The following is a 13,176-nucleotide window of genomic DNA, read 5'->3' on the forward strand; positions in this document are numbered from 1 at the left end:
GAAGAGACTGTGATTGGTTGGAAATATGCCTATCGTTGAGGACTAAATCCAGAGAGAACATCAGTGACTGGAGAGAGGTCTACTGAAGGATGGAAGAGATAGGACTATCCAAGGCTCTTATTTGAGTCTCAAGTTTGTGGAAGCTGGTAGAGATGTTGAATCCTTTGAGGTCCAAGAGCAAAGAATCAAATCAGAAGCATGAGAAATTGCCACCAAGGGGCAGCTAGGTGGCGCAGTGGATAAAACACCGGCCCAGGAGCCAGGAGTACCTGAGTTCAAATCCAGTCTCAGGCACCTAATAATTACCTAGCTGTGTGGCCTTGGGCAAGCCACTTAACCCCGTTTGCCTTGCAAAAACCTTAAAAAAGAGAGAGAGAAATTACCACCAGAGAGAGTTGAGCAGTTAAAAAGTAGCTGGCAATTCAGAGTAGGCCTAATCTGGGAAAGATCAATTCTAGGTGAAGACAAAGGTCAAAAGCTGGGTATTTGACTTTCTGGGAAGTCTCTAGAATGAAGGGGTCATAGAACTGGATCTAGGGATGATTTAAGACTTAAGCAATCTTTACTTGATTGGACCATCCCTATTAGTTACTGTTCAGTATATCCTCTTTCTCATGGCTAACTTCCTTGAGGAAGCCACCTACAGTCAGTGCTTCTACTTCTCATTTTACTTTCTTTTAAACCCTCTGCAATCATAGTTTAGGAAATATACTTTGTGTGATTTCACTTGTACGATTTATATCATATTGCTTACCTTCTCAAAGGGTAAGGAAGAATAAGAATTTGGAACTCATAATGTGTGTTAAAAATATTCATGTAATTGAGAAATATTTAATGAAATAAATAAAAATTTTTAAAAATTCCTCTGAAATTTGACTTCTGTCCCTATTATTCAACTGAAACCTCTTTCCAAACTGAAGCTCTTTCCAACGTTATAAGAGATCTCAATTAGCAAAACTAATAGCCTTTTTTCTTTCCTCTCCCTTCTTGATCTCTCTACAGATGTTTTTCGCCAGCTAGAATGTAAATTCCTTGAAAGGTCAGATTGCTAACTCAAAAGTTTACAAAAAGATAGATGTTGACAACTATCTTTTCATGTAATTGAAAAAAATAAAATAGAATAATATTTTTTTAAAAAAAGAAAGTAAAGATTATTTTATTCTCGGTACTTTTTATTTCCAGAATCTCACAGCATTTGGAACATTATTATTAAGTTGTTCATTAATGTCCAAGTCTTATCAATACTGCCCAGTACTGGCAAAGGTACTGGAGTGGTTTGTCTTTTCCTTCTCCAGTTTATTAAAGCAAAAAGATATTGAGTGACTTACCCAGGATCATATGAGTAGTGAGTGTCTGAGGCTGTATTTGAATTCAGGTCTTCCTGACTTCAGTCCTAGTACTCTGTCCACTGAGTTGTCTCTAGTTGTTATGATGGAACATAGGAAGCCCCTAACAAATGCTTGTTGGTTGAATAATTGTGTGATAGGCCCCAATAGCTGGGAGCAGAGCTTAATCAAAATGAACAAATTGAGGACCAATAAGAGATAATGCTTTCTGTAAACTTTACTGAGCAAATGACTATGAATAAGACCACTCACTCTATAGGGAAGGATTCCTTCTTGTCATTGCTTAATATTTTCCCATGAGCTCTGATAAGAATTCTATTTGTTTTCTTTGATCTATGAGTCAACTGTTTTTTTCTTCTTATTTAAGCTTTGCAAACTTTGAGTTTATGTAGGGAATGGACAGCAACTCTGAGGGCTACCAGTCAGGAAGATCCATTTTTCTGAGTTCAAATCCAGCCTCAGACACTTATTAGATGTGTGACCCTGGGCAAGTTGCCTAACCCTGCTTGCTTCAGTTTCCTCCTCTGTAAAATGAGCTGGAAAGGAAATGGCAAATCAATCCAGCATCTTTGCCACAAAACCTCAAATGGGGCCACCAAAAAGCAAACAAACAAACAAAAAAACCAAACTTGAACAACCAAAGCAACATTTGGGTGGTGTCATAAAGCAAGATCCTCCAATATTCTTGGTGGAGACAAAGAGTCAAAGACAAAAGAGTCTTGGGCTAATCATTAACCTCTGTCTGCTTCAGGTTCCTCAACTGTAAAATGGGGATAGGAACAGTTCCTGCCTCCCAGAGTAGTTGTGAGAATCAGATGGGATCCTATTAGTAAAGCACTTGGCACAGTACCACATATAAAATAGGCAGTTAATAAATGCTCGTTTTCATGCAAGAGTTTCAGATCAAAAGGATAAAGCTTAACATGTTTTCCACTTTATATATGCTCAATACATATTAATCACCACAGACATTGTTGATTGATGCAAATGAAGAGGAAAAAATATTAAAGGTTTATAATCAAAACATTAGCAAACTTGCTAATGTGAAATAAGGGACTTAGGAATATGATCTGGTTTAACAGACCTCAAAAGAAACAACTCTACAAAGTGGCAGAGAGGCAAGAGTGGGGCCATTGGATCAAGGATTAAGAGTGGAAGGGACCTTAGAGATCATTGAATCTAAATTTCTCATTTTATGAGATCCCAAAACAAGCTGAGATCCCAAAAAGCTAAAAAGTTGTAAAGTCAGGTTTTTGATCCAAATTTTCTAATTCAAAATCCAGTATTCTTTCCCCTATCTGACCCTGGCACTCTGAGTAGTCACAAGATGCAGACTTCAATATTAAGCTTATTCCTTCCTACTCTTGTGTTCTGGGATGAATCACTTAATTATCTGGGAATTCTGTTTCCTCATCTGTAAAACAAAGGTTTGGAACCAGTTGTATTGGTCTGGGACTCATCATTCAATAGATATAGGAGCTTTTAAGGGGTGAATTAATTAAATGTTTGAACACTCTATGTGGTCAGAATGATGTTATAAATATCCAAATGGCCCTTAGTAGATAAAAAGATTTCCACCCTAAGTCTTAGGAACTTCCTTTCCCACTCCAGTTTTATAAATTGCAGGCTTATTCCCATGCAGGGGGTTTATAGAACAAAATTCTAACAGTTTGCTCAAAGATGATAGCTTGTGTTCTTGTTCTCAATCAGAAATTGAGGTGATGTCCATCAAATAAACTATGGTATATGATTGTGTTAGAGTACTATTGTGAGAAATAAATGACAAGTGGTGCCAGGATTTCAGAAATCCCTGGAAAGATTTACATGAACTGATGCAAAGTGAAGTGAGCAAGACCAGGAAAACATACAAGCAACATCAGAATTGTATTACGGAGAATTGTGAATGACTTAGCTATTCTCAGCAATACAAGGATCCAAGATAATCCCAAAAGACTAAGGATAAAACATACTATCCACCTCCAGAGAAAGAATTGATGTTGTCTGAATACAAACTGAAGCATACTATTTTAAATTTTCTTTATTTTGTTCCTTCTTGTACAAAATGAGTAATATGGAAATGTATAACATAACTGCATACGTATAATCTATAGTGCATTGCTTACCATCAAGGAAGGGAAAGGAAAAGGAGGCAGAAACTTTTTTTTTAAATGTTAAAAACTATATTTTAACATGTAATTGGGGAAAAAATTTAAAAAAAGAAACGATGGCTTACGACTTGGTAGATAAGTCTCAGGAAATTTCCAAGGCATTTAGAAGTAGGCTGGACAATCTCTTATGTAGAATCACACACACACACACACACACACACACACACACACACACACACACACAGTATCAAAGTCAGTCCTTCAAGCCAAATCTCCAAGACTTCCAATCTATTACATCATACTGTGTCTTCCATGTTTGTGGCATATATCTGTATACATGTAGCATGTTTCAATATCTACATGCACAACATTCTGTTCCCTATTTCAGAGGTGTCAAACAAACAATACACTCTGAATGGGATGGAAACCAGATTAAAATGTAATAGGGAAATGTTTAACAAAATAACTAAAAATACATTTAAAATAGATCACTTACATTTTAAAATTAAGCCAATGTGTAACCCTCAGGGATCCTTCTGTTCAAATTGGTAGCATTGTTTTTATTTGAAAACTCAAATAAACTATTGCTCCTTAAAAGAGTTTTCTAAATAGAAAATTCTGGGCTACCTAGCAAAATGTGACATGCAAAATTCGAAGGAGTCCACTTATTCCTCGTATTTTGACCACTCAGACCTCTTTGCCCTTGGACTCTTGTTATTCCTGCACCCCTGAGCACTGAAGGTCAAATTCCTCATCATCATCATCACCAGGCAAAGAAAAACTGAGCATTTCACCCTGACAAATGGCATTTCAGGATTCTGTCTGTACAGAAAGGGACAAATTGTCTGCATTGAGAGTGTTTTTATCCAGGTAATCAATATTCTTCACCATGCCTGTCACTGCAGCGATAAGTCATTCCAGTGAAAGAAAAGGACTCAACCTCTTTAGACTTCTCCATAAAATAAACTGGGTCATTTTCCCCTCAACTGGTATAGGAGATTTTTAAGATACTAAGCTCCATATAAAACATCTGGTACTTACTCAGTTCCTTTCTTGGCCTCAGTATTATTTAAAAGAACTTAATATTGGTCATAGAGAGCAGTCAAATGAGTTTTTCTGGCTTTGAAAGAATAAAAGGGGAAAAAGTGGGATTAAGTCTTTTCAATGGGTCAGATGCCAGGTTAAGCATTGTGGGTACAAAATAAAAGAACACAAGACAGTCCTTGTTTTCAAGGAGTTTATTGCTAAGGGAAGATGGTGCTTACATAAGGTGATGATCAGGGAGGAATGTTTTAGACAGGGAAGTTAGAGGGCTGGTGAGTGGAGACTTGGACAATTGACTGAAATGTCCATTATGGTATCAAAAATATAATTACTGTTCTTAGAGTCAGAATTTGATGACTCACTCTTATGCCATGCCTCCAAAGATCCTTTTGAAATACCCTCCCCAAATCCCCATAGCCAGAAATGATTTCTCCCTCCTCTGAATCCCTAGGGTACGAAGGAAAGTATACTGAATCTGGCAAGCTGAGTACCTGAATTCAGATCCCTGCTATGTCCTGTAGGGTTCTTCAGGTAAGATAAGATTATGGACCATAGATTTAAAACTGGAAGTGGCCACTGATTCCAATCCCTCATTATACAGATGAGAGAACTGAGTCCAAGAAAGATAAGAAGCTTAGGCAGAATCTAATGCAGATTCTCTACATCTATTGATTTTTCTCTCTTTTTCTTCTTCTCCTTCATAAGACTTGTGATTTCATTGGTATAGCAAATTTCATTATGAGGAAAATCACTCTGCCAACATAGATCATCACCATCTCTGTCATGTACTTGCAAAAATTCTTCCTCCTTCCTCTTCTTCTCCTTTCTCTTCCTTTCTTTTCTTCTTCCTCTTCCTTTCTTGTTCCTCTTTCTTCTTCTTCCTCTTCCCTCCTTCTTGCTTTTCTATTACTTCTTTCTTCTTCTTCCTGACAATTGGGGTTAAGTAACTTGCCCAGGGTCATACAGCGACTGAGTGTTTGAGACCATATTTTAAACTCAGCCCCTCCTGACTCCTTCTTTAGTGTTCTAACATTGGGCCACATAGCTGCCCCTGTTGTTCTTTCCACCACATCACTCAACCTCACTTACCTCTGTTATTTCTCTATTTATGTAGCTTTGGGTACGATGTTAAAGCTTTTCTGGGTTTCTTTAGTAAAATATTTGTATTGACTCTAAGTCCACTTTTTGCCTCTATTTTTATAATGCTATAATTCCATAGCCCCATAGGTCCCTTCTAGCCTTTGATGCTATGACCCCTCCTTGCACATTCCCATTATATTTCATATAATTGGGATTTGTTTATCTATATCCCAAGTTTCTTGAGGGCAGGTTCAGAGACTCATTCATCCTTGTACCTCCTACAGAGATTGTAAGTTAGCATGAAGACAGAAAGTGTTCTTTTAATGCTTGCTGAACTAAGTGAGTGAGGCATCAGAGTCTAGGAAAAGATCATTTTCCCTCTGTAGTGCCACCTCAAGTCAATTAGATTATGCCTTTTTTTCTCTGAGGCTGAGAGAGTAATTGCAACCTCATTGTTTATAAATCTGGATCCTGGATTAAACATTTATGCTGTCTATGCAGTGAGCAAAACTGCACCAAGTCTTCTACCGCTAATGAAAATTTAATTAGGATCTGATAGCAGAGGCTTACAGAAGGCCCAGAGCACCAATTGTGTGAGACCAGGCTAGGCAATAGGGGGAATTAGCACATTGCAAACCATCATCTATGCTAACCAAATCTCTCTGCACCAGCAAGTATCTCTTGTCCCGATTTTAACGACTTTTTTTCAATTCAGCTTCTTAATCTATAAATGGACAAGGAGGTCTCCCATGAGAATCATAGTTTCCGAGAGATGGAATTAGATGAAATAGCCAGGAAAATTTCAGACCTTGACAAATGGAGGAGAATCTTTAGTTATCATGGGTAAGATTTTTGCTTTTCTCTAAAGCATGGAAGACTTTGAATGCAATACCTTTCATGTACTTGAGTAATCAACTCTTATTTTCTCTCTGTGAACATTTTCATTTACAAGTGTTCTTTGAAAACACATCCGTGTATAATCATCTTGTGGAAAGATGTTTCTATAGATCCAAAAGGTGGTTGTTTCCTTGCTCTATGAATAGGGGGAAGCTCTTCACTTGATGTTTTCTTTTTCATTTGCAGGTTGAAAATCAACAGTACAACTCATCAGGTAACGCTTTTCCTCCAAAAGTGGATTTTGTTCTTCTGTGATTGTTACATCAAACAATTACACTGAAAACACAATCTGAGCATCTCCCACATGTGTCAAATTCTCTACACAATGGAAGGATGGCATGTGAAAAAGTAGAATAACAAATAGCCAGTATTGAGGATTTTTTCATATATTCCTTTTTTTGACAGATCATTAAGTATTCTACTCGTCTTTAAAAGAATATTTTTCTATCACAGAAAGTAGCATATGGTTATTATTTAGAAATGATTGTTTTTAAAATCCAGACCCTCCACTGTGGAAATAAGGCTAGATTGTCAAGACTTAGTGCTTTTCTAATATGTGTGTGTGTATGTGTGTGTGTGTGTGTGTGTAAAATGCTTTGCAAGTTTCCTAAATCTAAAGAAATCTCAGTGGTTGTGGGATAGTTTGAAATCAAATTACCACTGCATTAATTGCCCCCCCCTTTATTTTATCTGAGTTTTAAAGCAAAAGAGGAAAATTAATTTGTTTAATATTTTTTAAATATTTAAACATTATTCCATGGTAAAAATGACAAGATGGTTTCCCTAAAGCCTGGAGAGGTTGGAAAGTTATATAAAGACTTTAATTTGTGTCTTTCTGTAGTTCAATGGATTCAGAAACAAAAGCAACCATCAAAAACTAGTTATTTCCAGTGCTGCTATTTGAATTTGGTATTTTCTGACAACAGTGCACAATTACTATTATTATTTTAAAATATAAGTTTTTAAATCATATTTTAGAGTAAGTCATATCCCAAATCTATTATAAATTGAAATATAGGATATGATGTTTGTTTGGTCAACTTAACACTATCAGATGAAAAATAGTTTAGATAGACAAGATTTGAAGGACACAAAAGGGAACATTCAGAAGGTAGATAAATTTTTTTTAAAAAAAAAGTAAGTTTTCAATTGCAATTTTGCAACAAGATGGAAAAAGTATTTTCCTGGGAGTGTAAAGATATTGTTTGATCTACAAAAAAAGTATTTCATCTCATCAATAACCTGTTTGACTCAGATGATGTATCTGAGAGATAAGGAAATCTCCTTACACTCCCCTTTGGAATTTAAAATAACTGGGAAGGGAAGTGTCTTTTTAAAGAGTTCAGAGAAAATGCCTTTGTCTGCCTCTTATTACCTGAACATAGAATGGATAGTTGTTCAAAAATGAAGGAAGGCAAATGAAGGACCAATGCTAATCTACATTGAGGCTCTGGAGGAAGAGGTCAAAGATAGCTAGAGAATGAATGAGTGATAGATTATCTCTGAGCTGTGAAATACTTGCTTTATGTGTGAGGGAATAGGGCTAGTACTTTTATGGCAGCCACCAATATTAATTGATTATATTGGGGGGAGAGAATTTAAGAGACCTTCACAAAGACTTGCTAAATGTTGTCTTTTGAAAACATTAGACAACATAATTTCAAGCCACGGATAATGTTTCCATAGTTACATTTAATCCATTTTTTTCTTTTTTTCAATGGGTATTCATAGTCTTTTTCACCCAATTATACATACGCAATAATAAAGAGGGCAGGACTTGAAGTCAGAGACCTAGGTTCTACCACAGTGTAATGGAAAGAATGGAATGAACTCTAGAACCCACATTGGAATCCTAGCTGTTACCTTGGAGAATTTGGGCCAGTCATTTAGTTTTTCTGGGCCACTACACACTTCATGTGTAAAATGAGGGATGTTGAATTGACTGACCTTTAAGGTCATCCTCTGATGACAGTAGAGTAATGATGTCTATAGGGAGAGTAATAAGCCACACATCCTAAGCTTTGGAAGAGGTTTAGGCAAAGAATCAGCGCCTCTCTCCCTAACTACCTTGGACTTATTTGTATTTATTCTGTATATGCTTATATTTGTATTTGTTTCCCCATCTGAACATTAAGCTCTTTGGAAGAAAGGATCATTTCATTCTTTGTATCGAGAGCCCCAGAGTCTGACTCATAGTATGCAATCAATCAATGTTTGTTGGTTGTTTGAGTCTAAGTACAGAAAATATAATTTCATGAGACATCTCTACAAAAATAGAGAAGAAACTTTCTCCCAAAACATCTAAGTCTAAATTAACACAAGGTTTTTGTGTTTTTTTCTTTTGCTGTGTTTGAGGGGGTGGGGGTAGAGCACACTCAAGAAAAATTCCAAGACTGTCCCAAACCTGCTGATTATGGCCAAGATGGCACAAGATCACTTCAAGACAAAGAACAAGGAAGGTACCCATCAAAGGTCTTTTATTCATTTCCTGAACCCTTGATCAATTCGAAATGGGGCTGCTTGCCTGTCTCCCTAGCAATGGCCATGGTGAGTACAGCTTGTTAATTAAACATGGAGTGAAATGTAATCCCCCCAAAAACAATGAGACTGGGGAATCTTAGCTGGTGTCACATGAGAGTATTATTGGACATAAGGCTTCAGAGAGTTGATAATGGCAAAAGGAGAGTATAATTAAAATGACTTATTTATGATATTTTTTCAACCACAGTACCATGGTACTGGGAATGTTCTGAGCCTTCTACCCCCAAATTCTGACAGCCTCTATATTTATTTACTTTCTCAATATGCCATTTACAAGTAAAATAAATTGCTTTTGATTTAAATATAAACTACTGTAGACTAGGTCTTTTAGGATAATTAAATCTTTTTCATTTACATAAAATCCAAATGCATTACAAGGAATATGTCACTCCATTTTAGAGATTCAGAGACTCAGAGACTTTAGAGGTCATCTTCCTTCTAAATATGAGCAAACTGAGGCCCAGAAATTTTAAGTGATTTGCCCAAGGGTACACAAGTGTCCCTGTTGGTATTCAAAGAGAAATCTAGCATTCCGTCTGCTGTACCCACATATTACTTCTTCTGAACTTGTGATCTTGAAGTTCCCTGTTGGGTTGGAGTCCATGATTCTATTTTTACCCCAGCAATGAAAGTTGAGAGGGACCACTGCTGCCTTGACTCGAGTCCATTAATGTGGATCTAGGTTCTAAATCTTTATATCTCATGGTCACAGTGAATTAGACATGATTACAAGATGCTTGGGATTATAGCTTTGACCCTAGACTTAGAGCTGGAAGAAACTTTAGTGATCCTTTAATCTAATTCCCTTATTTAACAGCAAAGAAAATGAAGATCCTCTATTTTGATTCATTGGAGTACTCTGGGAGATACTTCCAAAAAAGAGAAAATGGAGAATATGGAAATAATGCTGAATTGATAGTCAGAGGATCTGGGTTCAAATCTTCTTTTTGATCCTTACTTCCTTTGTGTCCTTGGACAAATCACTTCTCTTTGAACCTCAGTTGCTCCCTTGTTAAATAAAGGAGTTGAACTCTGGCTTCTACCCCAACAAATACAATCATATGATCTTAAAATCATATGTAATATGACTATTTATATAGATATAAAATAATCATATAATCTCCTATGCAAATCTATGATGCAGGCCATGAAACTCTATGTTGAGGGATATTATTTCTCCCCTTCTATTATATCATATAGAGAAGCAGCATAGCATTCTTAAACTGATACAAATTCGCTGGCTGCCCCTTGATATCTTAGACAACTAACTTTCCAGGTAAATTGCTAATCTACATTGATGGAAGGCATTTCCACACCAGAAATAATCTCTAACCAATCAAATCATAGGCAAGAAGCAGCCTCTTCCCCCCCTACTAAAAGACAGACAAGTATATTTAAAAGGCAATGATATTCAAATCCCAATATTCCATTGATCATATGGCCCAGTGGATGCCATCCCATTCCCCAAAAGGCTAAAAATTCAAATATCTCTGTAACAAGCCTATGAAAAAGTAAGAAACGTATAAGAATAAAATTGAATATTTAAATGAATTCATATCAATTGAACTGTAATGCATTTTGATGATGTATATTTTTAACTTTATGAATTTTATAACCTTTATCAAAAAGAGGAGTTAGATAAATATGAATTGGGGAAAGCTATACCTGAGTGCTTCCATTTGACAACTGAGGAAAATAAGAAGACACTGGAGACTTCCCCAGTGACTTCACCCGGGTCATCTTCCCCTTTAAAAAGCCAGAGACAAAGGAATCCAAAGAAAGCAGTCTGAAATGGAGCAATGGAGTGTTTAGGAAATCCCAGATATATCTAAATAATTAATTTTTTTCTTTTGAAATTGTATTTGGATTTATTCCCGTTTTACAAGTCATGTGATCTAGCCTTTCTTTAACCAGGATAGTCATGAATGACCCATACCCTGGGGATGACCAAGCTATTCCAGAGTATCTGGAAAGGATGGATATGGGGAGGAATCTTGAAGTTTGACTAGCTCTGACTGATATTTCAGTCAGAATTGAGACTAGAATTGAGACAGTCTCTAGATACTCACTGGAGAATTCTCCTTTGCCTCACTGCTGGCTTGGATTGTACTTATGGAGTTAGAATATACCTTTTTATTGAAGGTTAGCCGAATCAGTCATCTGGAAACAAAAGGATCGATCGAGTATTTTCCTTTGTCCAGGGGTAACAAAGCTCCTCATTTCCCCAACCTTTCTACCTCCACCGCCAAGCCCCAACATATTGATTTATTTTGTTCCCTAGTTCTCGGAAGAATTGAGACATACAAGTTAGGCTTTTGGTACCCTCCTATTCCTCCATTTTTTTTTCTTTTCCCAAAAGTGTTCTTTCCTGAGCTCCCATTCAGAGGTCTAGTCTACGTTCTACTCTGACAGGACCTTACAATAACAATGGCATTTATAGATTATTTGTATTTTCCTTGAAAGTTTATAAAAAGCACTTTTATTTAAATTGTCTTGTTGAATGAGATTTTTAAATCTATTCTCCTTGTCCCAAAAGGGAACAACTAAAGCAATTAATGGAAATTGCAAAGAGATAAAATGAGATTTTATCTTAATAGAAAAACCTTTCAATAAATGCTTCTAGAAGTGGCAGTTTCGCCTTTCCTAAAGGTGTTAGATAGAGGGTAGCCAGAGACCACTTGTTGGGAAATTATGAGGAATAAGCCCTCTTGGGTATGAGTTGGACTAAAATGGTGACTGAGGTCCCTTCCACCTCTCAACTTCTGTGAACAACCTTATGAGGCAGAGCTTCCTGCTATCACTTGAAGGAGACAGTGGTAGAATAGAAAAAGCCAGATAACTCTGTGGTCCAGAGAACTTGGATTCAAATTCTGTCACACAAGTATAGACATAACTATAGGCAAGTGGTTGTTTACTCCCTGGCTCTCAGTTTCCTCATCTATAAAATGGAGGGGAGAGTTGGACTAGACGGCTTTTTAGATTTCTTCCAACTCTAGATCTATGATTCTTTGAAAATAAGGTTCAGAGGATGATAAAAAAAAATAAGCAATGAAGGAGGAATTCTAACCCAGGTCCTGCTTGACTTCACATCATTCATAGAATTGGTAACCATCTATTCCAACTCATACCCAAAAAGAGTTACTAAGAAATATTTGCAGCATTTCCAACAAAGTCTCTCCTTAATGAGCCCCATAGGTATAACTGTGATCCAGCTAGTTATCATGAATAAATATGATATATCCTGTAGTATGCTCCTCACAAGGGTTAGATAACTAATCGTCCATATATGCAAAGTCCCATCTTAGAGGCAACCAGGTGGAGTGGTAAATACAGGGCTGGACTTTGAGTGAGGAAAACTTCAGTTCAAATCTTGTATCAAGCAATTACCAGCTATGTGACTCTCAGTTAGAACCTGGGAAAGACTGTCTCATTCTCAAATTTTTCATCTGAAAAAAGGGACAATAGTTCCCATCCCATTATGAGATAAAACATGCAAAGTGCTTTACAAACTTTAAGGTATGCCATATAAATGCTGACTCTAATTACTATCAATGTCTTAACACCTTCAACTTCTCTGAGAGGATTTCTTTTTTTAAAAAATATTTTTATTTATTTATTTTTTAATTTTTATTTAAGGCAATGGGGTTAAGGCAATGGACTTTCCAAGGTCATATAGCTAGGGAATTATTAAATGTCTGAAGTCGGATTTGAACTCAGGTCCTCCTGACTCCAGGGCCAGAGCTCTATCCACTGTGCCACCTAGCTGCCCCGAGGAGTCCTTAATCTTCTTTGTGTCCTGGAATGCTGGAACAGTCTAATGAAACCTAAGAATCCCATTTCAGAATGATTTTCAATACCTAAAATAAAACATATATGATCATATTGAAATACTTATAAATTTTTTTTAAAAATCAAATTCATGGAGCTCTGGCGAAGAACCTCAGACTTAAAAGAACATTCAAAGCATGATAAATCTTCCGTAGATCATTAGACCAATCGTAATAGCTGACATCCTTTCTAGATTAGGTTCAGGCCTTGTGCAATCAGTGTGCTACTCATTTATCTGTCTGCCTTTGCCATATATTTTTGTACTTAAAAAAAAAACCCAAAGACAATATGCTGATTAAAAGATTCAGTGTTCTCTTCTTAGGGTCTACAGA

At 36.5% G+C, this 13,176-nt stretch overlaps 2 protein-coding genes across 2 annotated transcripts in view; one reads left to right on the top strand and one right to left on the bottom strand.

The window, feature by feature from the left end:
* The window catches only part of MED12L (mediator complex subunit 12L), a 581,984-nt gene that overhangs the window by 559,994 nt on the left and 8,814 nt on the right, over positions 1-13,176 (bottom strand). The gene's annotated exons all lie outside the window — the stretch shown is intronic.
* MINDY4B (MINDY family member 4B) overlaps positions 6,309-13,176 on the top strand; it is a 48,074-nt gene continuing 41,206 nt past the window's right edge. Inside the window, exons 1-4 of the mRNA XM_074192733.1 lie at positions 6,309-6,421; positions 6,662-6,689; positions 8,831-9,022; positions 13,167-13,176. The exon at positions 13,167-13,176 is cut by the window's right edge and continues 110 nt beyond it. Coding sequence (XP_074048834.1) covers positions 6,309-6,421; positions 6,662-6,689; positions 8,831-9,022; positions 13,167-13,176 — 343 coding nt within the window. The remainder of the gene's footprint in view (positions 6,422-6,661; positions 6,690-8,830; positions 9,023-13,166) is intronic.

Source organism: Macrotis lagotis, chromosome 6, assembly GCF_037893015.1.
Source record: "Macrotis lagotis isolate mMagLag1 chromosome 6, bilby.v1.9.chrom.fasta, whole genome shotgun sequence".
Lineage (NCBI taxonomy): Eukaryota > Metazoa > Chordata > Mammalia > Peramelemorphia > Peramelidae > Macrotis > Macrotis lagotis.